This window comes from Talpa europaea, assembly GCF_964194135.1.
Source record: "Talpa europaea genome assembly, chromosome: 11".
NCBI classification, from domain to species: domain Eukaryota; kingdom Metazoa; phylum Chordata; class Mammalia; order Eulipotyphla; family Talpidae; genus Talpa; species Talpa europaea.
In genome coordinates this window covers 21,039,774-21,067,682 of record NC_140078.1, presented here as the reverse complement: position 1 = coordinate 21,067,682, position 27,909 = coordinate 21,039,774, and the positions used below count along the sequence as shown (strand labels likewise).

The 27,909-nt window shown below is 43.2% G+C and overlaps 1 protein-coding gene and 1 pseudogene across 3 annotated transcripts; one reads left to right on the top strand and one right to left on the bottom strand.

Annotated features, from left to right (window-relative positions):
• Positions 1-26: 26 nt before the first annotated feature.
• Positions 27-27,261, top strand: NFS1 (NFS1 cysteine desulfurase; the record flags this gene model as incomplete). Of its 2 annotated transcripts, XM_084247254.1 has the most annotated exons (13): positions 27-123; positions 718-824; positions 1,493-1,609; positions 2,438-2,521; positions 13,228-13,380; positions 15,437-15,530; positions 16,411-16,545; positions 20,817-20,974; positions 21,381-21,486; positions 22,278-22,359; positions 23,261-23,344; positions 23,744-23,833; positions 27,198-27,261. In XM_084247254.1, the coding sequence occupies 13 exons, from the start codon at positions 27-29 to the stop codon at positions 27,259-27,261; spliced, it is 1,371 nt and encodes a 456-aa protein (XP_084103380.1). The 2 variants fall into 2 exon arrangements, with proteins under 2 accessions (XP_084103380.1, XP_084103381.1); XM_084247255.1 differs by lacking the exon at positions 13,228-13,380.
• LOC311179347 (small ribosomal subunit protein uS17m-like) lies at positions 21,636-22,035 on the bottom strand (annotated as a pseudogene). The gene has a single exon. The product of its transcript is annotated as a small ribosomal subunit protein uS17m-like (transcript).
• Positions 27,262-27,909: the final 648 nt, after the last annotated feature.

Sequence of the window (27,909 nt, the reverse complement as noted above, 5' to 3'; positions counted from 1 at the left end):
TGGCGGGGAACGCTGCCGCCGGGAGCATGCTGTTGCGAGCTGCTTGGAGGCGGGCGGCAGCGGCCCTTCCCGCCGCTCCCGGGCCGAGATCTGCGGCGCCCACTCGGGGGCTGCGCCTGCGTGGTACGCTCCCGGGCCCGCTCGCTGCCGCCTTCCCTGGAGGCGCCGCCCTTCCCCGCCTCGGCGGGTCGGCGCCCCTGAATATCCCGGAGCCTCCCTCCCCTCTTCCGCTTCCTCCTCAGACCCTCCGACCTTTCCTCTCGGCTCCACCCCTCGAACTTTCCCTTTTGACTTCGCCGCGCCCCCTTCCTCAAATCCTGCCCCGCTAACCCTCAGAGCCTGTGAGGCTTGGCCTTCAGATCGCTCCTTGCCAACAGTTAAAGAATGCCCGTCGCCCAGCCAGTAACCTTTACCTTTGAAGGAGACCTATTTAGTCTGACCCCACATTCCTTCGATTGGCCTTGTCCTTTCAGAGCCCTCTGCACTCCTAGCGTCTCAACTTGAATATTGGTCCAACATCCCCCTTCAGGAACTCTACCCTTGCCTCCTTTTACCGAAGTTTGCTCATGTTCTCTGAGGCTTTGATTTCTTTTCCATAGAGATTTCACCCCAGTGTCCCCTAAATTAATTTTATCATTGTCCAGCTTTTACCCTTTGCTACCTATGTCCACAGTTGCATCCTCTCTCACTTGGCCACCCCCTTCCATTTTTTGTCAGTTGTAGACCATGCTCCCCAGTCTGCTGTTCCCTCAGATACAGCCACTGCTCCGGAGGAGCCAGGGCTGCGACCTCTGTATATGGATGTGCAAGCTACAACTCCTCTGGTAAGGATGGAGAGACAGCCTTCCCCAGTGATTTTTATAGCAGTTATATTGTAGAAGTGACACTGCACAGGAGTGGCTGGATCCTAGTGTTAGTGACACCCACTGAGCCCTGCATGCTCAGTGGCAGTGAGCTAGGGGAAGGAAGTGAGCCAGGAGTCAGTAGGAATATGTTACAGTCCACTAGAAGTTACTCTGCCACTTACCTTGCCATTGACCTTGGTCAGATCACTTCATTACAGCATTACAGACAGATGGGCTCTGAAATTAGCTAAACTATATTTAGTAACTATATGGATTTGCTGAAGTATGGTGTGGGTTAAAAAAGGCAGTCCTTAGAGCCTGGTGCATAATAAGCACTTAAATATTAATGCAAGTTTTTATCAGTGTGTAAACTGTCTTGTCCTCTACCCACCATAGATCACATTGCCTAGGAGGAATAGAAATAGTAGATTACTGAAGGAGATGCTAGAGCAATGGGATTTAAGATGGGTTGGGAGTACAAGTATATCAGGCTGATACTTGGTTAATACCTGAGAGTATGGAAGAGTGAACCTAAACTAGGCAGTAATTGAAGGGCTGGGAGTTTGTTGAGGCAAATTGGGCTGATATGAGGGGAGGGAGTGGGGTCTGAGGTAACTAGGCTGACAGATCTATTCTTTTGTGCTCAGGACCCTCGGGTGCTTGATGCCATGCTCCCTTACCTAGTCAACTGCTATGGGAACCCACACTCCCGGACACATGCTTATGGCTGGGAGAGTGAGGCAGCCATGGAACATGCTCGACAGGTTAGTAAAGAGAGGTCAGGGAGGTTCTGAAGTGAGAGGTCCATTGGCCTGGGGGAGGTATTTCCTTGGTAGGTGTGGATAGAGGTGGCATTGTTTTGGGGCTACCTCAGAAAGATTCAGATTGCAGGCTTTAGAGTCTGCCTGAAGGCATTTGATTCTCACATTTCTTTTGCTCAGTGACCATTGATAATTATCTAATTTCTCTAAAACTCAGTTTCTTAATACCGGTGATGTGCTTATTCACAAAATTGGTACATAGTAAGAGCTCAGGAGAACTTTTTAAAAATCATGAGTAATCATTATTTTGTATTGGGCTATAAAAGAGCCTGCAGTTTGTGATGTAACTGAATCTATTCCTTGTCTGACCCTAGTAGGTACATAGCTTATTTTTTTTTTTAAACTTTTTTTTTTTTTCAGAGGCATGTTTTTATTTATTTGTTTGTTTTTGTTTATACATGCATTGGGTACAGTCAGAGCACGGGAGGGTGAGAGAATTCACCAGAGCCAGAGCAGGGAGCAGAGCAGGTAGACAGACCAAAGACACTGCTGAGGGGAGCAGCGGGCGGCAGGAGAGGTCTGCGCGCCATGTGGGACCCTCCTCTGGTGGCCGGGGAGCAGCCGGGGATCGAACCGGCGTCGCAGAGGCCGCGGGCAGCTTCGCAACCCAGCACTCTACCGCTGCGCCACCGGGGAGGCCCACATAGCTTCTTTTTGGCAGTTGATAGAATACAATGGAACTCTTCTTGCTCTAGAGCTCTCCCAGCCGTGCCTACTACCACATTGCTGCCTGGAAAGCTAATGTTACTACCTCTTTTTCTTGACTTGCAGCAAGTAGCATCTCTGATAGGAGCTGACCCTCGTGAAATTATTTTCACTAGTGGTGCTACTGAATCCAACAACATAGCAATAAAGGTAAGAGAGGGGACCAGAGGGCATATCTGGGCTTCCCTGACTTGGGAGTTGGTGTCCCTCTGTCATTTAGGCTCGTATATTTCCCCTTTTCCCATCTCATTGTGAAGAGAAGACACACACACTTTGATTTGTTGCTTTTTTGAACCCTTTGCCATCTACTCTATCTTAAGCCTTTGATCCTACTGAACTGAATTTAGTAAGGTAGTTGGATAGGAAAGGAGGTGACCTTTGGGTTATTAATCACTTGGTTTTTTAGACAGCAGATACTTCAGAGAGTAATGGTCACTCATTCCTTTTCCCTAACTTTTTGATCTAGTTACAGTGAAATTCTGAATGTACTTGTAATTGGGTATAAATCTTTGCTTGTTAACAGCTTCACTCACTTAACTTTGGTAGGTTCTTGGAGACTGCAGCTTTCAAATGAAATAATATTTAATCAAACCAGGTCCTTGAATAATGTTATTTTTTTCTCATGCATGGGCAGGCCGAGTTCTTTTCTTTCTTTCTTTTTTTTTCACATTATCAATGTTATAATGCTATAACATTGAAGAAAATGTTCTACAGGACTTGTATGTGATTTCAAAGCTGCCCTCTCAGCCTTCTTTTTTCTTTCTGATCTCTTTGTAACAAGTTCCTCCTGTTTCTTTAAATGTCTTCCCTTTGGAAGTACTATTTTCTTTTTTTTTTTTTTAAGATTATTTTATTTATTTATGCATATAAGAACTGGGATATAGGCCAGAGGTGTGGTAGGTGAGAGGATTCACCAGAGACAGAATGGGGAGCAGAACAGGCAGATCTACTGAAATACACTGCTGAGGGGAGCAGTAGACAAGACAGGAGAAGTCTGCTGGGCCATGTGGGCAGCTCCCAGGCAGGAGATCGAACTCCTGTTGTGCCACAGTGGCTGGTGATAACTTGATAGCTCTGAGACTTAACCCCTGCGCCACCAAGGAGGCTCTGAAATTAAGTTTTCTATGGTGCCCTGTGCAGGCTTCTGCTGACTTAATCACCTATCTGGGTGATCACCTATCAGTCACTCTGTTCTCAGGACATACAGATGTTTGGTGCGAGAGAAAGTAAAATTTTATTCTCAGTATTCATATTGGTGTTTCATAGGACATGTCCACCTTTAATTGGGCTTGATTGCCAGAATCACTTGTGTAAATGACAAGGCTCTGATATATTGTGGGCTGCTATAATTGCAACTCTGGCTCCACCCCCTCTCACTGTTGTCTCTCAACTATGCCAACAATGTTGGTTTCTCTGATCCCTACCTAAGTGTTGGAGGTCTGAGATGGGCTCCAGAGTCATCCACACTCTGCCCAATCCTGTTAGCAGGAAAACATTTCTTCTTAGCATTGCAGAGAAAACAAAGCTATGATGGAAATTACTCAAAAATAGGGGTCATTTATGGGACATAGAGCATTTTCAAAACTTTGAAAACGTTTGTTTTAAAAGTCTCTACAGATTTCAAACCTAGAGGTCCAGAATGGTTGTGGCTGTGTTCCCTAGTCTCCTGCATGGTTTGTCTGCTTTTAGAGGATTCTACAACTGTGGCTAACTAAGATAGGAGAGGGGACAAGGGAAGGAATATATCATTTAAATTGCATTATTTGGGCCTCCCCGGTGGCGCAGCGGTTGAGCACTGGGTTGCGAAGCTGCCCCGCAGCCTCTGCAGCGCCGGTTCGATCCCGGCTGCTCCCCGGCCACTGGCGGAGGGTCCCACATGGCGCGCAGACCTCTCCTGCCGCCCGCTGCTCCCCTCAGCAGTGTACTTCGGTCCTTCTGCCTGCTCTGCTCCCCGCTCTGGCTCTGGTGAATTCTCTCGCCCTCCCGCGCTTCTGACTGTACCCAGTGCTTGTATAAATAAATAAATAAATGTTTAAAATAAATAAATAAATAAATTGCATTATTTGTGAACAGCAGTAGCTAAATTTTTAACTCTTCTCACCACTCCCAACTGTTTTTGTTACGTATTGTTGATATAAATCCTTTTAGGCTAAAGAGTATAAGTCAGTTTTTAAATGTTTTTATTTCTATGTTCTTTTACCTAATGAGTTGTATAGTCTGCTTTTAAGTAGTAGTCTGTTAAAAGTTCTGAGGGTGGGAGGGGATAGGATTGCACACTTTCTTCTTCATATAATTTTTTTTATGAAGTTTTGTTCTCAAAATATGTAAAAACCACCATACACCAAGAGATTAAAATGTTCTGTCACACCACTTGCTTACTCAGTCTTTATGAAGAACATAAACTTCCACACTGGTGGGCAAGTATCTTTCTAAGTAACTCAAAGAAGGCAACCTCCTTGGCCATCCAACCATCACGAGCTCCTGCAGCTGATTAAGAGCCCAGATGCAAGGCCAAGATTCTCAGTGAACTTTTGCCTTTAAAATTTTTAATTTTTGGACATATGTTGAGATACTTCTAACCCCATATAAATAAATTTTAAGTTTTCTCCTTTTTCTTCCTCTATTCTGATCTTTTTTTTTTTTACTAAAGTTAAAACACCAGATGCTAAACCTAACATTCTTATTCTTAATTTTTTTATTAACTATATTATAGCAGTCTCTATGATCATACAGTAGTTTGAGAAATATATCTATATACACACGTATATATACATTTGTCTCCTATATATATAAAATATCTGGTGAGAATAAATAAGCCAATTATTGAACTATTTGTTAATACCTAGGTGGTTTTGTTAGTGATCAGTGAAATATTTAATTATTTGGTTTAAAATAATGTTTCATCTAGATATTTACAAGAACCAAGAATTTTGTCCTATTAACCGAATTTCTTTTTTTTTTTTTTTAATAAATTTTATTGTTATATTCCCCATACAATTGCAGCCCCCCCATTCTGACCCCAATCCCTCCCCTCCCGCCCCTGCCCCCCTAAAAGTGTCTCTGGTTCCTAGTTTTTTGTTGATTTTGATTTTCACTTTCTTATAGTTATTCATTTTCCTGGTCCCTTATTTAAGTTTTCTAGATTCCTGCTATGAGTGAGACCATCCGGTATTTTTCTTTTTCTTTTTGGCTTATTTCGCTGAGCATGATCCCTTCCAGCGCCATCCATGTTGCTGCAAATTGCATGTGTTTATCTTTTTTGAATGCTGAGTAATATTCCATGGTATATATCTTCTTGATCCAGTCATCTATTTTTGGGCATTTGGGTTGTTTCCAAAGCTTAGCTATTGTAAACAGTGCTGCTATAAACATAGGGGTGCAGGTGCTCTTTGGAATTGATGTTTCTGTGTCCTTTGGGTAAATACCTAGGAGTGGAATTGCTGGATCATATGGAAGCTCTATGTTTAGTAGGTCCAGAAATCTCCACACAGCTTTCCACAGTGGTTGGACCAGTTTGCACTCCCACCAACAGTGCAGAAGAGTTCCTTTTTCTCCACACCCTCGCCAACATTTGTTGTTGCTAGTTTTTTTAATATGTGCCATTCTCACTGGTGTAAGATGGTATCTCATGGTAGTTTTGATTTGCATTTCCCTGATGGCAAGTGATGTTGAACATTTTTTCATATGCCTGTTGGCCATTTGCATTTCCTCTTCAGAGAAGTTTCTTTTTAGCTCTTCTGCCCATTTTTTGACTGGATTATTTTCTTTGTTGTTGTTGAGTCTCATCAGCTCTTTGCAGATTTTTGTGATCAGTCCTTTATCATTAGTGTTGGGTGCAAAAATGTTCTCCCAGTTGGTGGGGTTTCTTTTAGTTTTTGTTATTGTCTCTTTTGCTGTGCAAAAGCTCTTTAATTTGATGTAGTCCCAGCTGTTTATCTTTGCCTTCACTATCACTGCTTTGGGTGATGTGTCTGTAAAGATGTCTTTGATGTGCAAATCACGTAGTGTTTCGCCTATATTTCCTTCTATATATTTTATGGTTTCAGGTCTTATGTCTAGTTCTTTAATCCATTTTGAGTTGATTTTTGTGTATGGTGTGAGGTAGTGGTCAAGCTTCATTCTTTTGCATGTAGCGACCCAGTTTTCCCAGCACCATTTATTGAACAAACTTTCTTTGCTCCAATGCATATTCTTTGCTCCTTTGTCAAAGATTAGTTGACCACAAATCTGTGGGTTTATTTCTGGATTTTCTATTCGATTCCATTGGTCTGTATGTCTGTTCTTGTTCCAATACCATGCAGTTTTGATGATTATGGCTTTGTAGTATAGTTTGAAGTCTGGGAGTGTGATGCCTCCATTCCCTTCTTTTTTTTTCAGGAGAGCTTTGGCTATTCGGGGTTTTTTGTGATTCCATATGAATTTCATCAATAATTGTTCTATTTCTTTGAAGAATGACATTGAAATTTTGATTGGAATAGCATTGAATCTGTATATTGCTTTTGGAAGGATGGCCATTTTAATAATGTTTATTCTTCCAATCCATGAGCAGGGGATGTCTCTCCATTTCTTTGTGTCTTCTATTTCTTTTAACAGTGTTTTATAGTTTTCTTTGTATAGGTCCTTTACCTCTTTTGTTAGATTTATTCCCAAATATTTGATTTTTTTTGTTTCAATAACAAAAGGGATGGTTTTTTTGATTTCTTCTTCTTCAGATTTATTGTTTGTGTATAGGAAGGCTACTGACTTTTGCGTGTTGATTTTGTATCCTGCCACTTTACTGAACTGATTGATGAGTTGAATTAGCTTTTCTGTGGAGTTTTTGGGATTCTCTATGTATAATATCATATCGTCTGCAAATAGTGATAGTTTGACTTCTTCTTTTCCTATTTGGATTCCTTGGATGTCTTTCTCTTGTCTTATTGCCCTGGCTAGGACTTCCAGTATTATATTGAAAAGCAGTGGTGAGAGTGGACATCCTTGTCTTGTTCCAGATCTTAATGGAATTGCTTTCAGCTTTTCACCATTGAGAATGATACTGGCTGTTGGCTTGTCATAGATGGCCTTTATGATGTTGAGGTATGTTCCTTGTATCCCAAGAATTTCAAGGGCTTTTATCATGAATGGGTGTTGCACTTTGTCGAAAGCTTTCTCAGCATCTATTGATATTATCATATGGTTTTTATATTTCTTTTTGTTGATGTGTTGGATAACGTTGATTGATTTTCGGATGTTAAACCATCCTTGTGTCCCTGGAATGAATCCTACTTGGTCGTGGTGAATTATCTTATGGATACATTGTTGGATTCTGATAGCTAAAATTTTATTGAGGATTTTTGCATCAGTGTTCATTAAGGAGATTGGCCTGTAGTTTTCCTTTTTTGTGTTGTCCTTGTTCGGTTTTGGTATTAGTGTAATGTTGGCTTCATAAAACGTGTTTGGTATTGTCCCTTCCTTCTCAATTTTTTGGAAGAGTTTGTGAAGGATAGGCACTAATTCGTCTCTGAATGTTTGGTAGAATTCATTTGTAAATCCATCAGGTCCTGGGCTTTTGTTTTTGGGGAGGTTTTTGATTACCATTTCAATTTCGCTAATTGTAATTGGTCTGTTTAGATGTTCTATTTCTTCTTTATCTAGCTTTGGGTGATTGTAGAGTTGTAGGAATTTGTCCATCTCCTCTAGATTGTTAAACTTGTTTCCATATAACTGTTCATAGTAGTTACTGATTTTCTTTTGATTTCTGCTGTGTCCGTTGTGATTTCTCCTCTTTCATTGATGATCCTGTTTATTTGTGCTTTCTCCCTTTTTTCCTTTGTGAGCCTGGCTAGGGGTTTGTCTATTTTATTGATTTTTTCAAAGAACCAGCTCTTGGTTTCATTGATCTTTTGGATTGTTTTTTTAGTTTCAATTTCATTTATTTCTGCTTTGGTTTTTATTATTTCTTTTCTTCTACTGGTTTTGGGGTTTTTTTGTTGTTCTTTTTCTAGATCTTTGAGCTTCGAGATTAGGTTGTTTCTTTGCGTTCTTTCTTGTTTCTTGATGTGAGCTTCTATTGCTATATATTTTCCTCTTATTACTGCTTTTGCTGCATCCCATACATTTAGGATATTGGTGTCCTCCTTGTCGTTCAATTCAAAAAATTTTTTAATTTCTTCTTTGATCTCCTCATTAGTCCAATGGTCTTCCAGTAGTGTGGTTTTTAATCTCCATGAGGTAGGAAAGTTCCTTGCCTTCTTTTTATGGTTTATTCCTAGTTTGATGCCTTCATGGTCAGAAAAGATGGTTGATATGATTTCAATCTTGGTGTATCTGTTGATGTTTGTCTTGTGCCCCAGTATGTGATCGATCCTGGAGAATGATCCGTGTGCGCTTGAGAAAAATGTGTACTCCGTTTTTTTGGGGTTTAGTGTTCTATAGATGTCTGTTAAGCCCGATTGCTCCAGGTCCTTATTTAGAGCTTTGGTTTCTTTACTTATTTTTTGTCTTGTTGATCTATCCATTGTTGATAGTGGTGTGTTGAAGTCTCCCACTACGTATGTGTTTTCTCTGATGTCTGTTTTCAGAGAGGACAACAGTTGTCTGATATATTTTGGTGCTCCTTCGTTTGGTGAGTATATGTTAATGAGTGTTATTTCTTCTTGAAGTATTGTCCCCTTGATCATAATGTAGTGACCATTGGGGTCTCTTTTTATCTTTTTGAGTTTGAAATCTGTTTTATCTGATATAAGTATAGCTGTTCCTGCTTTCTTTTTTGGTCCATTTGCTTGTAGGATTGTTTTCCATCCTTTAACTTTGAGCCAATTTTTATCTTTTGTAGCTAAATGTGTTTCCTGGAGACAGCAAAAGGTTGGGTTTTATTTCTTAATCCAGGCTGCAACTCTATGTCTTTTTATTGAAGAGTTTAGTCCATTTACATTTAGAGTTAATATTGATATGTTAACATCTGTATTTGCCATTGTGTTTGTCTTTCCTTTGATTTTATTTATTTATTCTTTTAATAACTTTTTTTTTTTTTGGCCTTCTTTCATTGTTATTCGTCCCTCTGAGGTTCTGGCTTTAGGACTCCTTGTAGTATTTTTTTTGAGTGGGGGTTTAGTTGCAATGAAATTCTGGAGTTTCTGTTTGTCTGGGAAGGTCCATATTCTTTCTTCAAAGAGGAAGGAGAGCTTTGCGGGATAGAGTATTCTTGGTTGGCATCTGTTTTCTTGGAGTCTGTTGACTATGTCCCTCCACTCTCTCCTTGCCCGTAGTGTTTCTTCGGAGAAGTCTGATGTCAGCCTGATTGGTTTTCCTTTGAATGTTATCTGTTTCTTCCCTCTTGCCAGCTTCATTATTTTTTCCTTGTCCTGGATTCTTGGGAGCTTTACTATTATGTGTCTTGCTGTATTTTTCCTTTCGTCGTGGAAGTTTGGTGTTCTTCTTGCTTCTTGTATAGCAATTTTCAGCTCCTTCTTCACATTTGGGAAGTTCTCTTCAATTATCTCTTTGAATATTTTCTCTGTTCCTACATCTCTCTCCTCTCCTTCTGGTATTCCTATAACTCTTATATTTCCTTTCCTCATGGAGTCCGATAGTTCCCGAAGTCTTTCCTCGTTCTTTTTCCTTCGTACTTCTCTTTCCTTTTCTGTTTTGGTTCTTTTTATTTCTGTGTCTTCAAGATTACTTATTCGTTCTTCCGTTTCATCTATTCTGTTTTCATTGCTTTTCCCAGAATTCTTTAGTTCTTCCATTAATTCTTTGATCTCCTGCATTTCTTTTACTTCCCTCTTTAGGGACTCAATTTCTTTCTTCTGACCATTGTTTTCCCTCTCTAGGGACTCAATTGCATTCTTCTGATCGTTGATTATTTTTCCCTTATCATTGTTTTCCTTTATGACTTCTGTCAGTTTTTTGATCATGGCAATTTTAAATTCTCTTTCTGGAAGGCTCAGAAATTCTTCCAAGTTATTGTCGTTGCAATCTGGGGGCTGGTTTTCTTTTTGTGGTGTGCTTTTTCTCTGGAGAGTTGCTAGGTTGCGTGTGGTTCTTCTCCTCCCTACTGTCTGTTTTCTAATTTGCCGTATGCGTTGGGACACTGTGTTGTTGGGACTGGCCGGCATCTTGGGTGGGCTTCTCTGCTCCCCTCTGGTTCCTCCAGGAGTCATCTGTCAGTTTCAAGCAGTCTTTACTGGAGAAAGGTCCCTGTTCTAAAATGCCGATGTGGGGACACACTCCCCTGTGCGCCTGGTCTGCCCCGGCGGTGGGTTCCTGCTCCCCCTCTGGGCTTGAACTGCAGGCCAGAGGGCGTCTGGCGTGGGCGAACTTCCCCCGCTCACCTCTGGTTCCTGAGGAAGCCTTCTGCAGGTAGTCTTTACTGAAGAAATGTCCCTGTTCTAAAATGGTGATGTGCGCGTCTGGTCTCAGGCACACTCTTCTGCGCGCCTGGTCTGCCCCGGCTGTGGGTGCTCGCTCTCCCTGTGGGCTCAGACTACTTGTTCGGAAGGGGCCCGGTGTGGGCTAACTCCCCAGCTGGCCACTAGCTCCTTCAGGAGCCTCTGCTGGCTTCAAGTTGCTAGGTGGCGCCAGAGATCTCTCCTAGAGCCCTTGGGGAGCTGATTTTCCACCCCATGGGACAGGGAGCAGAGCGGGGATGGTAGGGTACACCTCAATGGCTTTGGGGTGCTGTGTCTGCCTTGTGCCCCACTGTCGTGGGGAACCCACGCCCCTAATTTCGTGCCCCGGGTCTCAGTTCCAAAGCCCTCAGTTCCAGGACGCGGGCTGTAGCCCAGATCAGTGGCGTGGGAATGGCGCCTTTTGAATCCCGCTCCCCTGCCTGGGCGCCTTGTTCCTGCTCACTCAGGGAGGGCCTCCGCGGTCTCCCCGCAAGCCTAGGTCGCAGGCGCGGGGACCTGGGCAGCTGCGATCCGATCTGGATCAGCGCGCCGCTTTCTGCGCAAGCTTACGGGTCGGCCGGGGCTGTGTGCTGGTGCTGGTCTCCTCCTGGGGGGCGGGGCTCTCTTTAATGGCGCCTGGAGCTCACCTCTGAGGCGGATCCTGCAGGGTTCTCCACAGCTCCCATTCACGGGGTGTGGTGGCTGAAATAGTTCCTTTCCACTCACAGTCCCACTTGCTGCGTCCGTTTTTCTTGTTGGCCGTTTTGGTTTGTTGTTTCCCTCCTCTCTGCCGGTCGGAGAGTGCCGACTTTGTGGGCGGGGGAGGGGAGCAGGGTTCTGCGCTTCCCTCCCTTCTGGTCCTCTTTTATGGCAACTTTCTTCTTTGGGCAGTTTGCTGGAGTCGTCCGTTTATCTTCCGTGTCCCAGTTCTCCCTGGGACCTGCCGCTTTTCCTCCCTATTAACTTTTTTTAATGGGAGATCTTACTCGCAGCGTCTCCTCGTCGCCATGCTGCTCCGCCCCTCCCCCTCTATTCTGATCTTTAGTCCGCTCTGCAGTTAATTCTGCTAATTCTAAACGAACTCTGTGTATATGTCTTTTGGTCTTCCATTTCAAACTCCATAATTTTTTTTTAACTATTTATCCATGTATACAAGAACCAGGATACAGGCCAGATGCACGAGAAGGTAAGAGGATTCATTAAAGACATAGTGGGGAACAGAACAGGCAGACTGATGGGAATACACCACTGAGGGGAGCAGCAGGCGAGAGAGGAGAAGTCTGCCGCGCCATGTGGGAATCACCCTGGTCAGCCAGGAATCGAACCCACACTGCAGAGGCTGCGGACAGCTTCACAACTCTGTGCTCAACTGCCTGCGCCACCAGGGAGGCCCAAACTCCATAATTTTTAATATAACTACATTCATTTTTAGGGAGCCGTATTATCACAATTTACTATTTGTTTCTCTATTGTTGGATGTGTTCAATCTTTCTATTTTTTAAAAGATTGTAAATAATGATTAAAGCATATCTTGTCTTTATAGTTTCATCTATCTTTTGACACATATTGTGGAGGTAAATTCCCAAAAGAGGAATTATAGTTAAAGAGCGTTATCACCGCTTTTAAGACTTCTTTCTAAATGATTCTCTGAAGAAAGTATAGCATAACCACTGCCATCAGCAAGAAATGAGTGAATGAACTTCTTCTACACTGTCAGGCTTCGGTATCAGTACCATATTTGCATGTTTTGCTATTTAAGTAAAAAAATATGAGATAGACTTTTTCCTGGGATGCAAGAAAAGCCATCTTCCCTATTTTCCACTTACGGTATAATAAAACTAAAATTTTGTCCTCTGTTCCTGGCTCAGAGCTTCAAAAACCTTTTGCTTTTCATTAACAAGCCACATTCAGATTATGTGACATTTGATCACTACACAGACTGAACATATGGTAACAAGGTGATTCATGATCAATTCATTCTGGGGACAGGAAGGGTGCTAGAGATTGAGTCCATACATGTACCTAAATAATGAAACATAAAAACTCTTGAGAGCAGAACCTGGAGAGGCTTTTAAGTTTGTAAACTTGTGAATGTGCTGGAAAGTTGACTGCCTGCATTCCATGAGGAGAGGGCATGGAAGTTCTTTGCCCCTTTCTGCCCCAGACCACCCTGTGTATCTCTTCTGTCACGTCTGTGGGAAGCCCTGAATGTGCAGAAGTACTAGTGAGTGGTTTATGACACATAGGCCTTGCTGTTGGTATATGGAGTGAGGGAAGTCTTATAGAATTAAGCCCTTTAATCTGTGGGATTTGCACTAACTCTGGGTAGTTAATGTCAGAATTTAATTGAATTGTGGGACACCCACTTGGTATCAGAGAATTGAATGTGAAGCATACTGTTCTTGCCCACTTTGCCTTTACAGATGAGATTAATGTCATTGCTGTCTCTCTGAGTATATTCTCCTTCCTACCACCACCAATTTCTAGGGGGTGGCCAGGTTCTATAGGTCACGGAAAAAACACTTGGTCACTACACAGACTGAACACAAATGTGTCTTGGACTCCTGCCGTTCGCTGGAAGCTGAGGGCTTTCGGGTCACCTACCTCCCAGTGAAGAAGAGTGGAATCATCAACCTGGAGGTAGGAGTGATGCTTGACAGGAATCAAAATAGTAGGAATTTGGCTTCAGCATGTAAACTTATCTCTTCAGCCTAAGTTTGAGCTTGAAGGATTAGATCTGATGGTAAGGGCAGGGCTTATTTAGAGAAATAGGTCGAGAAACCAACTATGTGTTCCCCTTGAGTTGTACCATTGTCTTTTTCTCTGACAGATGTTTCTCAGCTTGCCAGTTCTTCCTGTCTTGTATGGCAGCCACTGAGCATGTGCGAAAGATGCTAGGAACTCACACTCAACCATGCCAAAACTCTGTCCTCTTTCTGCCCTGCCCTGTTATTGATGTCTCTCATCCCCCTAAGGAGGAAGGGTAGTTTTTTTCAGAGTATTTTCCTTTTTGGTCTATATTCTTTATTTGTCCATCCTGGGCACTGAGTCCAGACATCTTTTTTGTTTTTTTAAAGATTTATTTATTTATATAAGAGCTGGGGGACAGGCCAGAGGTACTGGAGGGTAAGAGAATTCACCAGAGACAGAGTGGGAGCAGAACAGGCAGATGGACTGAAAACACTGCTGAGGGAAGCAGCAGGCAAGACAGGAGAGGTCTGCTACGCCATGTGGGTATCTCACTGGCTGGCCAGGATCAAACTCATGCTGCAGAGGCTGCAGACAGTTTCACAGTGCTGCACTCAACCCGCTGCGCCATCAGGGAGGCCCCTGAGTCCAGATATCTTGTCCAACAAATGTTGGGCACTACCATTCTATGACATTTCCCAAGATGCAATTTTTAGACAGTGCCCTGACACTTTATTTTTTTAATTTTTTTTTAAGTTTTTTATTTTTGAAGATGTATTTATTTATACAAGCACTGGTTACAGTCAGAAGCGCAGGAGCGTGAGAGAATTCACCAGAGCCAGAACGGGGAGCAGAGCAGGCAGAAGGACTGAAGTACACTGCTGAGGGGAGCAGCGGACGGCAGGAGAGGGCTGAGTGCCATGTGGGACCCTCCTCTGGTGGCCGGAGAGCAGCCAGGATCGAACCAGCACTGCAGAGACCGCGGGCAGCTTCGCAACCCAGCGCTCAACTGCTGCGCCACCGGGGAGGCCCTGCCCTGACACTTTAATCTCTTTTTTCTCAGTTAATGATTTTTATTTCTATTCTCCACTAAACTAAGTTTCTTGAATGTTAGGAGCGCATATTTTCTGTATTTTTATTTCTTATGTCTTCATTTCATTGTGCAATTCTTATTTTGCCATAGTGCCAGGTACTGGTAATAAAGAGATGAGTAAGACATGCTTAGTTCTTGCTTTCATGGACCTTATTTTTTAGCAAAGGGCACAGGTTGTAAATATATATAAGTTCATAATTGTGAAATGAGATACATGATATGAAAAAGGCAAATAGGAAGCTGAGGGAAATATGACATTGAAAATTAACGTTTGATCAGTGTCAGGGAAAACAGGTAAGTTGATTGTAATGTAACAAGTAGGTTGATTAATAATTTTGTGCACGCACCATCACATTCAGAATACATTTTTATCACCTTAGTGTGCTTCATGTGTGTTTTTTTTTTTTAATCATAAATTTGATCTTCATGTCTCGTTCAGCATAAGTCTTTGGTGAATTATTTAAATTTTGCATGTCTCAGTAGTTATCGCTGAATAGTATTCCATGTTAAGAAAACACCACAGATTAACCTTTCACATCTGGCTTGTTTCTAGGTTTTAACTGTTATGAATAAAACTACATCTAGATGAATATTTGCACATAAAATTTTTTGTGTGTGAATGTAAGTTTTCATTTTCCTGAGATAAATATCCAAGAGGCAATTACTGGTCACATGGTGATTTCATCTTTAGTTTTATAAGAAACAAAAACTATCAAACTCTTTTCCAATATGGCTGTGCCATTTTACATTCTGTGTGTATGAATAATGCAATTTTTTTTCATCCTTTCCAGCATTTTGTGTTGTCACATTAAATCATTCTAAGTGTGTGGAGAAAGGCCCCTTTTCAAAACTAAACCAGCCTATGTCCTGAATTTTATTGGTACTGTATAATCTCTTTACTCATGATATTCTTAGGAACTTGAGGCTGCCATCCAGCCAGATACCAGCCTGGTCTCAGTCATGACTGTGAACAATGAAATTGGTGTGAAGCAGCCCATTGCGGAAATAGGTGAGTGTCACAGGTGGACCCTGGTGCTTGGTTACCACTAGGATCCATCTGAGGAGCAGGAGTATACTGGAAACTGTAATACTTTGTAGAGTGCAGTAAAGAAATAAAGGGAAAGAGAGCTTCAGTTCATTGTTCTATGATACATTGTAAGTATTTTATACATAGCCAATATTTGAATTCACCCTGTATTGTTGATGTTTGTTTAATTTTACTGCAGTTGTTGCTGAAAGCAAAACAAAGAAACCTCCACATTTTCCCCCTTCTTTCACCTTTTCACTTTAGCACATCTGTTTATTATGTTCACTTAGAGCCAGAAACTCACCCTGTGGCCTCTTAGGCATATTAGCCAATAGATCTGTTAATCTTTGCTTTCTTTAAATCAAAAAAGATCTATGTCTTTATCTGATATATTATTGAGAGGCCAGTATTAATGAAGTAGAAAGTCTTATGCATCAGATTATCTGGGGCACTTCTGGTAGGAAATCATGACACTGGGGTAGAATGAATATAGTTTCATTGGCCTGGCACTATCCACCCTAAATTAAACAGGCAACCTTACCTTTCTATGCCTCAATTTCCTTATCTTTAAAATAGAGAGGTAATAATGCCTTTTTCAGGAGAAAAGAAGAGAAAAGAATACTAGAGGTGTTTTGATCTGGTGCTTTGACTTGTTCTTATTCTAGACCAGTAACCTAAAGCGGAAGGGGCAGGGATGTGAGTTGGGGAATGAGGGAGAGAAAGGAAAAGAAGTGATTTACTATATGGTTAGACACTGATTGATGTCAGATGTAGTTTTGCCTTAGAATTCATGGTACAATGTGGACCATTTCAAGGTGCTTTCCAACATTGTGCTGTTTCTTCTCCTCTTTTGTTTCCTCAGGACGGATTTGCAGTTCCAGAAAGGTATATTTCCATACTGATGCAGCCCAGGCTGTTGGAAAAATCCCACTTGATGTCAACGACATGAAAATTGATCTCATGAGTATCAGTGGTCACAAACTCTATGGTCCCAAAGGTATCAGCTCCTCCTTGAGCTCCTTCTCCATACCTTCCAGCAAACCCTCTGACAACATTCCTGGAACTCACTTGGGACTACCATTGCTTTGAGAGGAAGTTGTACATTGAGAGTGTCTTGCAGAATGCAAGTAATAGCTTAGAACACTTGCCTAGTTATAGACCTAGCAGTGACTGTATAGCAGACTATTCTTCCCTTCTTTTTTTTTTTTTTTTTAAGATGTATTTATTTATACAAGCACTGGGTACAGTCAGAAGCATGGGAGGGTGAGAGAATTCACCAGAGCCAGAGGGGGAACAGAACAGCAGGCAGACCGACGAAACACACTGCTGAGGGGAGCAGTGAGTGAGACAGGATGAGAGAGACAGGAGAAATCTGTCTCGCCATGTGGGACCCTCGCCAGAGGCCTGGGATCGGACTGGCACTGCAGAGGCTGCTGGGCAGCTTCGCAGCCCAGCACTCAACTGCTGTGCCACCAGGGGAGGCCCTTCCCTGATCTCTTTAGAAAATACTTCAAAAAAAAAAAAAACAAAACTTCAAAAGCATATAAATGTTAATTTGGTTGAGGAACAAGGGGGTTTATCACATCAAGTTTAGCTAGATAAATTCAGCTGACTTGTTTACCCCACTATGATATGCCAAACAACATTTCTTTTGAATCTTTCATTCCCTGTGTCTTGCTTTAGCTTAGGGGACAATTTTATGGGCTTTCCCATCTCTTAATGTTTGTTCCCAAACTAAGTAGTCTGTCAGTTAGCCTCTCAAGCACACTTGTCTATTTTCTATGGACCAGTTATGTAGAGTTCAGCTAGAATTCTCTTTGTCCCATCCTTGGGCAAGAGACTGTTGTTCTCTGTTTATGGAGTTAGTCATAAAACAACTTCACTGTCTCTGGATTGAGGGCCTGTGGTGTCTGGTAATGGTGGTACACTTTCTATGTCTCCAGAGCTTCCCACCTGGGTATACACTCTGTAGGAAAGGGTATGATAGCTCCTGGAAGTAAGATAGCTTCTTCTAGAGCTTCCCAGAGTTTGTAAAGGGTGTTTTTGTGAGCTATTATTTTAAAAAGCCCAATAGGTGCTTAACTAAAATGTTGTTCTTATTTGACTTTTATTGTAAGTATATCTGTTTTGATAAAACCTATTAACTCATATTGTGCAGAGTTAAACTTTGATTAGCACTTAAAAGTATATAGTTGTGGGCCTCCCCGGTGGCGCAGCGGTTGAGTGCTGGGTTGCGAAGCTGCCTGCAGCCTCTGCAGTGCCAGTTCGATCCCTCGCTGCTCCCTGGCCACCGGAGGAGGGCCCTACATGGCGTGCAGACCTCTCCTGCCGCCCGCTGCTCCCCTCAGCAGTGTACTTCGGTCCTTTTGCCTGCTCTGCTCCCCGCTCTGGCTCTGGTGAATTCTCTCACCCTCCCGTGCTTCTGACTATACCCAGTGCTTGTATAAATAAATAAAAATAAACCTTTAAAAAAAAAAAAGTGTATAGTTGTTCGTCATTCTCTGAACTCCTGTTTTCCTAACTCAGGCTCTAAGTAGGTTTAGTAAGACCATATCCTTTACTGTGCCTCCCTGGTTTTGCAGAGGTTAAAGTCTCAGTACTGTGAAGCTGCCAGCAGCCACTGCAGCACAAGATTGATCTCCGGCCATAGAGCTAATCCACATGGTGCAACAGACCTCTCCTGTCTTGCCTGTTGCTCCCCTCAGCAGAGTATTTCAATAGATCTGCCTGTTCTGCTCCCCACTCTGTCTCTGGTGAATCCTCTCACCCCCTGCACTTCTGGCCTACACCCCCAGTTCTTGTGCATATAAATAAATCTTTAAAAAAAAAAAAAAGACCATATCCTTTACTATCTAGTCATGCTATCTATGCACTTGCTCTCTGAAATTGAGAACAGGAGAGATTGAGATAATATGGGATACATGAATTTGATTTTATTTTTAATGGGGAAATGAAGTTTTTCTTAATAAATGCAGTTTGATTCATAAATAGTTTTAAAACTAGCGTCCTTCATCATAAATTTGGGAGCCACTGCCTTAGTTTTTTGGGTTTTTTTTTTTTGTTTTTTTTTTAAATTCTTTTTTTTTTTTTTAAGAGGCATGTATTTTATTCATTTATTTGTTTGTTTGTTTGTTTATACAAGCACTGGGTACAGTCAGAAGCGTACAGTCAGAAGCGCGGGAGGGTGAGAGAATTCACCAGAGCCAGAGCGGGGAGCAGAGCAGGCAGAAAGACCGAAGTACACTGCTGAGGGGAGCAGCGGGCGGCAGGAGAGGTCTGCGCGCCATGTGGGACCCTCCTCCGGTGGCCGGGGAGCGTCCCGGGATCGAACCAGCACCGCAGAGGCCGGGGGCAGCTTCGCAACCAAGATCTCAACCGCTGCGCCACCGGGGAGGCCCGTTTTTGTTTTTTTTCCTTAAAGATTTATCTATCCATGCACACAAGAGCTGGGGTACAGGCCAGAGGTGTCGGGGGTGGGGGGTGGGGGTGAGAGGATTCACCAGAGACAGAGTGGGGGGAACAGAACACGCAGATTGACCAAAGTATACTGCTGAGGGGAGCAGTGGGGTAAGTCACAAGAGGTCTGCTGCACCATGTGGATTGCTCCCTGGCTGGCTGGGAATCGAACTCATGCTGCAGTGGCTGCAGATAGCTTAATAGGCTGTGTCTTAACCCTTCCGCCACCAGGGAGACCCTGCCTTAGTTTTTTTTTTTTTTTTTTTTTTTTAATTTTCTAGAGGCATGTCTTATTTATTTATTTATTATTTGTTTGTTTGGTTTATACATGCACTGGGTACAGTCAGAAGCGCGGGAGGGTGAGAGAATCACCAGAGCCAGAGCGGGGAGCAGAGCAGGCAGAAGGACCGAAGCACACTGCTGAGGGGAGCAGCGGGCAGCAGGAGAGGTCTGCGCACCATGTGGGACCCTCCTCCGGTGGCCGGGGAGCAGCCGGGGATCGAACCGGCGCCGCAGAGGCCGCGGGCAGCTTCGCAACCCAGCGCTCAACCGCTGCGCCACCGGGGAGGCCCCCCTGCCTTAGTTTTTATAGTAACTATAGTCTCTGCCTCAGCACTCATTCTGTGTGGCAGAAGATGAATTGCATTATTCAAGTGCCCACTCTTTTTAAAAATTCTTGGCTACTTAGGCCATTTTTGCTCATATTTTGTTTTGTTTTATTTTTTTAATAAAGATTTTATTTATTTTTGCGTAGAACTCAGGTATAGGCCAGAGGTGCAGGTAGTGAGATGATTCACCAAAGACAGAATGGGGAGCAGAGCAGACATATTTACTGAGATACATGGCTCAGGGGAGCTACAGGCAAGACAGGTGAGGTCTGCTATACCATATATGGGTGGGAACTGAACTCTGACCATAGTGTTGATAGCAGGAGACTTAACTCCTAGGCCACCAGGGAGGCCCTGCTCATATTTTGATGTGAAGTTCCTGTGAGTGGGCCTGCTGAGTCACAGGTTACACATAGTTTAAATAAATTTTCATAGACCTTAGGATTTTATGCAAATGTTTTACTTTCATTCTGATCTTTTCCCTTTTTTCCTGAGAGCTTACTCGTTTTTTAAAATTCTGTTTGGAAAAGATGATATATTCACATGCTTCAAAATTTAGAAGCTACAAAAAAGTACATGATGAAAAGTCTTTCACCCCCTGACTCCCGGCCCTATAGTTCCCCTCTGGGAAGGCAGTTTCTTGAGTATTGTTTTATAATAGAATTATTTTATACAGTTGTGTGTATACATTTCCCCTCCTCCACATAGGTTTTTTGAATGTTTTTTTAAAAACTATAGACTATTCAGATTTCACCAGTTTTCTAGCAATGTTTGACTTGTACAGTGGCGATAAAGAGAAGGAACTTCTTCATTCTTTTATGCACCTGCTTTGTATTTCATTGTATAGATGTACAGTAACTTATTTGCCCATTCTCTTGATGTTGAACATCTAAGTTGTTTCCAATATTTTTGCTATTTTGAATAATGCTGCATTGCTTAATTTCATTTCATATGGCTTAATTTCATCTCAGATGGCTTCCAGTAAGCCATTTGGTCATTATTCCTTCTGGTATTTACCTTCCTGATAAATAATTTTGATAGTGTGTTTCTGCTGATATTTCTTCTTTCCCTCCAACTTTTTTCTTTTTTAAGTTTCAAGCTTACAGAAAAGTTGAAAAGAATATTTTGACCCCTTTGGAAAGTGGTATTTTGATTTATGTGCACTTTTCTTTTTGTCTTTTTCATAATGAACTTTGTTTCCTAGGGGTTGGTGCCATCTACATTCGCCGCCGGCCCCGTGTGCGTGTGGAAGCCCTGCAGAGTGGAGGGGGGCAGGAGAGGGGTATGCGGTCTGGGACAGTACCCACACCCTTGGTGGTGGGCCTAGGGGCTGCATGTGAGGTGGCACAGCAAGAGATGGAGGTATGAGGATAGCATTTCCCTCCTACAATTTCTTTCCCCTGTTATTTAGAGGCTTCTTGGCATGACTGAATCAGATGTCTGCCAGCAGGGAAGGTTTAAGAAAAGCATTGTTGTCCCATAGCTGCTGACATCTTGTTCTGAGGGAAGTGTCATGGCTCCAAAATCCAAGCCATTTATGTAACTACTAGCTTATTTGTTTCTGGACTGCTGGACTCATGTCCAACACATGAGCACCTATGCATACCAAACATTGTGCTTAGTACTGGGGATTTGGTGGTCCGCAAGAGTAACTCAAGACACTAGGTGGGTCTAATGTGCAGTCACTTCTGGGTACAGGAGAAAGTCTTCTGTGTATTTCTTACTGTTAATTGATAGCATACTTAGTCCTCCCTTGCCTGCTTTTCAGTATGACCACAAGCGGATCTCAAAGTTAGCAGAACGGCTGATACAGAAGATAATGAAGAGTCTTCCAGATGTAGTGATGAATGGAGACCCTGAGCACCATTACCCAGGTATGGGTATATCCTTTCTATCCCCATGCTGGGAGAGCCTAAGACTCTTGAGACTTCTCTCACAGTGCTGATACTTTTTGTGTGTGTCATATATAGAACTTATTTTTCCATAAAGCAAACTTACAAATCTTCACCTTTGGTACCTTCTTCTAATCCACCTTCACAGTTTTGAAGAGATAGCAAAGTTCTTTCAGATTTTTGGCCAGTTGGGTGGTTTTCAAACTGATCATATTCTCCAGGTAGGTAGTGTCTGCACAGGATTTTCCAGTCAGTGGATCTATGACTTGTCCAACTTTGAAATAATCTCAGCCAGTTCATGTTTCACATGCTTTGTGCATGGAACAGGTAAAGCCATGAGAAGCATAATATCCCCAACTGCACTGCTGAAGAGCATCATGGGCAAAGTAGGTTTCCTGCTTATTAAAATACTTATAAGTAGGGATCCAGAACAAGCTTGGTAACACTCTACTTTAGCAGTTTTTACATTGCTGTCCCAATCACCTTCCCAACTGTCCACTTGATATGGACACATGAACAAACTATTGACATGTGTGACTTAGTCACCAGCCCACTCCAAGTTTTGCTGCAAGCCCTTTCTTTTTCTTTTTTTTTTTTTTTTATTGAGGTAACATTAGTTTAAAATGTTGTGTAGGTTCCAAGATGACATTTTCTCACTACAGCCACCAGCAACCAATCAGCTTCTCCTACCCATTCCTGCCCCACTCCTTCCCCTTTGATAAACGCCATTCTGTTGTCATAATCTAAAAGTTTGTAGCACTGTTTCCTTTCAGGCTGTATCAATCTCTCCTTTGCATATGTGGAAGGGGAGAGTCTGCTGATGGCTCTCAAGGATGTCGCCTTATCTTCAGGAAGGTGAGTTGGATCAGGTATATTTCTAAGTAACATAACAGGTTATTAAACTTCCTGGTAAGGAGATGACAGGCATAGGAGTTCTTGGTTAAAAGTAAAAATCGTTTTGTAAGCTTCCCCTGCCTTTTTTTAAAAGATTATTCATTTATGCATACAAGAGCTGGGTGTAGGCCAGAGGGGGAGGGGTGAGAGGATTCACCAAAGGCAGAGTGGGGAGCAAAACAGGCTGAGCCACTGAAATACACTGCTGAGGGGAGCAGCAAGCGAGACAGGAGAGGTCTGCTGCACCATGTGGGTCACCTCCCTGGCCAGCCGGGGATGGAACTCGTGCCATGCTGTAGTACCTGCAGATAGCTTCATAGTACTGTGACTTAAACCCCTTGCACCACCAGGGAGGCTCCCTGTAAGCCACAGTTTTTTAGTTGACTGTGCACAGACTGAGGTTTGCCACCCTAGGAAGGTTTCCTTGGGTCACATTTTGTGCCTTTTATGGACCCAGGAGATGCATGTGTCTATTCTAGTGTTATATTAGCGTTTCTGTAACAGACTTCTGGAATTGAAGGATGTGCCAAAGACCACCGTGGGTTAGTTGCCATCTAAATTGTGCAGATGGTGTACTAGGTTGTACAGGAGTGAGCACATGGTCCTCTGCTGCCTTTTTGAGGGAACTAAGTCATGTGGTATCATTCTCTATCATGTTTTGTCAGTATCCTTGCTCAAGGAGGTTATCTTCCAGTGATTCACATCCTAGAAAGTTCAGGCTACATTGAGCCTTTGGCTTCTGACAGATTAGAAGGTCTCCCTTTTCTCCATGGTATGAAACCATGGTCAAGAGGATGGGAATTTGTGGCTAAGCACAGATGTTGATGATGAACTGAACAAAGCTTTATGTCTTTCTTTACAGTGCCTGTACTTCTGCGTCCCTTGAGCCTTCTTATGTCCTTCGAGCAATTGGCACAGATGAGGATTTAGCTCACTCTTCTATCAGGTCAGTCAGTTGGGAAGCAACTTTTATGAGAGGCATCCTCTTACATTTTTCATCTCCTAGCTTTCCTTGTTCCTTCTTGGTTCTTCATGAAAATTTCTAGAGCAGCGGTTTTCAGACTTCATTAACTCTTAACTGAGGAGTTGGTGAAATATGTAAATTTCTGCATCCCATACTTAAAGATTCTAATTCACCTGGTCTCTGGCAGAGGAGTAGGAAACTTCTCAGTTAATTCTTATTTGAATGATCCAGAGACCATGTTCTGAGAAACTGATCTAGTAAGGATGGGCCCTATTCTATTCATGTTCCTTATACAGCAGATCCTCACTAAGTATTTGTCAAATGAATTTATTGTAGTTCCAAAGCTCTGATGGAGAACTGTTCTTCCTTACCTTTTTTCAGGTTTGGCATCGGCCGTTTCACTACAGAGGAAGAAGTGGACTACACAGCAGAAAAGTGTATTCAGCATGTAAAGCGTCTTCGAGAAATGAGGTATGCACTTTTGTACCAGAGACCCTTTGGAAGAAATTGCAGTGTTCCCAGTGTCTTGTCCTTAGGTTATGCTTTCATACTTTCAGAACCAGTTTGAGGATACTTGAATTTTAGGACTTAGAGTTTCTACAAAGCAACAAAGTGGATCTCCTAGGCTACATGTGGTCAGAAAATGTAAAATAAGTGTTTTTAAAAACTAAAGAACTGGACCTCCCCAGTGGTGCAGCGAGTTGAGCACAGCACTGTGAAGCTGCCCGCAGACCGCACAGTGGGTTCGATTCCTGACCGGCCAGGGAGATTCCCATATGGCGCGGCAGACCTCTCCTGTCTCGCCTGCTGCTCCCCTCAGCAGTGCTTTCAATCCGTCTGCCTGTTCTGCTCCCTGCTCTGTCTCTGGTGAATCCTCTCACCCTCCCACGCCTCTGGCCTGTACGCCATCTCTTGTATAAATAAAAAAATAAATCTTGGGCCTCCCCGGTGGTGCAGTGGTTGAGCGCTGGGTTGCGAAGCTGCCCGCGGCCTCTGCGGCGCCGGTTCGATACCCAGCTGCTCCCCAGCCACTGGAGGAGGGTCCCACATGGCGTGCAGACCTCTCCTGCTGCCCGCTGCTCCCCTCAGCAGTGTACTTCGGTCCTTCTGCCTGTTCTGCTCCCCGCTCTGGCTCTGGTGAATTCTCTCACCCTCCCGCGCTTCTGACTGTACCCAGTGCTTGAATAAACAAACAAACAAATAAATAAATAAAACATGCCTCTATAAAAAAAAAAAAAGAAAAAAAAATCTTAATGAAGTACACTGCTGAGGGGATCAGCGGGCATGACAGGAAAAGTCTGCTGCGCCATGTGGGACCCTCGCCATCCGGCCGAGATCGAACCTGCGCTGCAGAGGCTGTGGACAGCTTCACAGCGCAGCGCTCAACAGCCAGTGCCACGAGGGGAGGCCCAAGATTTATTTATTTTTATACAAGAGCTGGGGTACAGGCCAGAAGCACAGGAGGGTGAGAGGATTCACCAGAGACAGAGAGGGGAGCAGAACAGGCAGACAAACGAAATACACTGCCGAGAGGAGCAGCGGGCGCGACAGGAGAGGTCTGCTGCGCCATGTGGGAATCTCCCTGGCCAGCTGGGAATCGAACCTGCACTGCAGAGGCTGTAGACAGCGCTGCGCTCAACCCGCTGTGCCACTGGGGAGGCCCATTATTGGTAGTTTTGATAGTGGTCATTACAGCGATGTCAATACTAAGTTAGTAATTTATGAACTAAGTTTAGAAACACTCTTTAAGACAGGGATTCTTAATTTTGATTTTGTGGGTGAATTGCAGGAGGCAGATGATAGTCCTGAAATTATATGCTAAATGTTGTACCATTGTGCATTTTCCTTGAAAGACATCCATAATTTTCATCAGACTCTCAAAAGATTAAAAACCCCAAGTTTTTTTTCATAAGGGTACCTTATAGATAAAAGGTCAACCTACCTGCCACTAGGGTTCTCCTAGTAGCTACAGATCTCAGCTTATTCCAAGGATACATGGAGGGGTGTGGATTTTGTTCAGAGTTTAGCTCTGTGCTGGTTCTAAGACTCTCTTGGTCTAGTTGGTGAGAGTGAGCAAGTTCCCTGCTTCCCTTCGTGAGCTCTCCAAGGCCTTTCTGGGTTCTGGGTTTTCCTTCCCAGTGTCATGTATTTTTTTTTTTTTTTAAAGATTTATTTATTTATTTATTTATTCGTTTATTTATTTATTTATACAAGCACTGGGTACAGTCAGAAGCGCGGGAGGGTGAGAGAATTCACCAGAGCCAGAGCAGGGAGCAGAGCAGGCAGAAGGACCGAAGTACACTGCTGAGGGGAGCAGCGGGCGGCAGGAGAGGCCTGCGCGCCATGTGGGACCCTCCTCCAGTGGCCGGGGAGCAGCCGGGGATCGAACCGGCGTTGCAGAGGCTGCGGGCAGCTTCGCAACCCAGCGCTCAACCGCTGCGCCAACGGGGAGGCCCGTCATGTATTGTTTAAATATCTACAGTTGTATAGTCTTTTATTCAAAGGATTCCTCCATTGACTTGGTTTTCTATACTCTGTAACACTCAAAGAACATTTTTTTTTAAAGATTTATTTATTTATTTATTTATACAAGCACTGGGTATAGTCAGAAGCGCGGGAGGGTGAGAGAATTCACCAGAGCCAGAGCGGGGAGCAGAGCAGGCAGAAGGACCGAAGTACACTGCTGAGGGGAGCAGCGGGCTGCAGGAGAGGTCTGGGCGCCATGTGGGACCCTCCTCTGGTGGCCGGGGAGCAGCCCGGGATCGAACTGGCACCGCGGAGGCTTCAGGCAGCTTCGCAACCCAGCGCTTAACCGCTGGGCCACCAGGGAGGCCCTCAAAGAACATTTTAGTTTAGAGCCAATGTTAGTATCAGTAAGCCTTATTCTTCTTGTGTTGCTTCAGCATCTTCACCCTATTTTTTCTGACACTTTACAAACTGAGTTCAGCTTGGTCCCATTTGAATCTTATCTTTTGAAAGTGTCTTTTCCTAAAGAGAAGGAACAGGAAAGAGATGACTAAGGAAGTATGGAAAATGTCATAACTATAAAGGTATGTTGGGAATGGATGGTGTAAAGAGGAGGGATAAGCTGAGAATAGATTAAGTTGGGTAGAAGAAAATTAACTGTGGTAATCCAGACTACAGAATGCCACTGTCATAACACTCAAGTAATATCTGGTCTGGGAAAATTATTATCTACGGCATCTAAACTGAAGGGGATCAGACCTTTGCAGAGACTTCTCAGCAGCAGTTGGGATGCCCAGGACTGAGATCCCAGAGCTCCTTTTGAATTGGAGCCAGGGATGTTGGAATCACAACCCAATTCTAGGAAGATGAAACTGGCAGAAATGGGGTAAGGATAGTATATACCCAGATGATTTCAGGCTAAACTCTAACCCTAGTTGAAAACTAGGATCAAACCCAGAAACAAATGCTGAAAAGTAATGGGGCTAGTAGAGAGGTTGAAACTTGCTGTTTACATAGGCCTTGAGGGTCTTGGTTCCCACAGGGATATTATGTTCATACCCTCTCATAAGTAAGATGAGAATTTCATGAATTTTTCATACCTGATGCTCATTGAGTTGTCCCCATTGAAGCTGAGCATGGGGACCTAGATCTTACTATTAGTTGGCAGACAGAGAGAGGCCAGAGCTGAGATGGATTTACAAACAGCTAGGAAAAATTTGGTAACCATTGATACTTGGTTTTGTCAGGAAAAGTAGATGGAGGAGTGACATGAACAGATGAAGGTAAGTCAGAAATCAGGGCCTAGGAGCCAATGTTGACTGCTTCCTGTCTAAGCCCTCACTCATCCAATGCTTCTTGTCTTTGGCAGCCCTCTCTGGGAGATGGTGCAAGATGGTATTGACCTCAAGAGCATCAAGTGGACCCAACACTAGAAGAATGGAACTCTTGACTTTGTGCTGGCCTGGCCCCTCCTGCCTCACTGACCCATGCACATCTGGGATCCTTTTTATATTAGTGGCTACCCCATGTTCAGACCAAAATTGCTATACCCCTGTTGACTTCAGCATCAGCCCATCTCCAACACAGAAATACAGAACTATCTTACCTCTGACTCAGTGGGGAACAACGCTCACCATTTCGCTCCAGGAGTCCTTGTCTGGTCTTACAGCGGGTAGATATTCTCATCCTGAGACATTTGGACATTTGTTACAATATTGCTGTATGCTTGGTGAGGAGAACCAAAGGAATAGGGAAAAAGACCCCAGTGCTCTACATGGACATTTGAGTTGTCTCTTACTGCTGCTCAGTGAAACTGACTCCTTCAGGAACAAGCTTAATCAACTATAATTTAATCTTTTTGTGGTTCCCAAGGACACCACTTCATATTGGGGCACCAATATGAAGTTTCTCAGAAGGCTTGTCTCCTTTATGTTTTTTATGTCCTTTCTTTTCACCTAACATCTAGAAATATCTATATGACTATATTCATTGTTCTAATAAATTATATTTCCTTTAAAAATTAATTTTTAGATTAGAGAAATAAAATCACCTTTCTTTGTTTACACTGACTTTATGAGAGG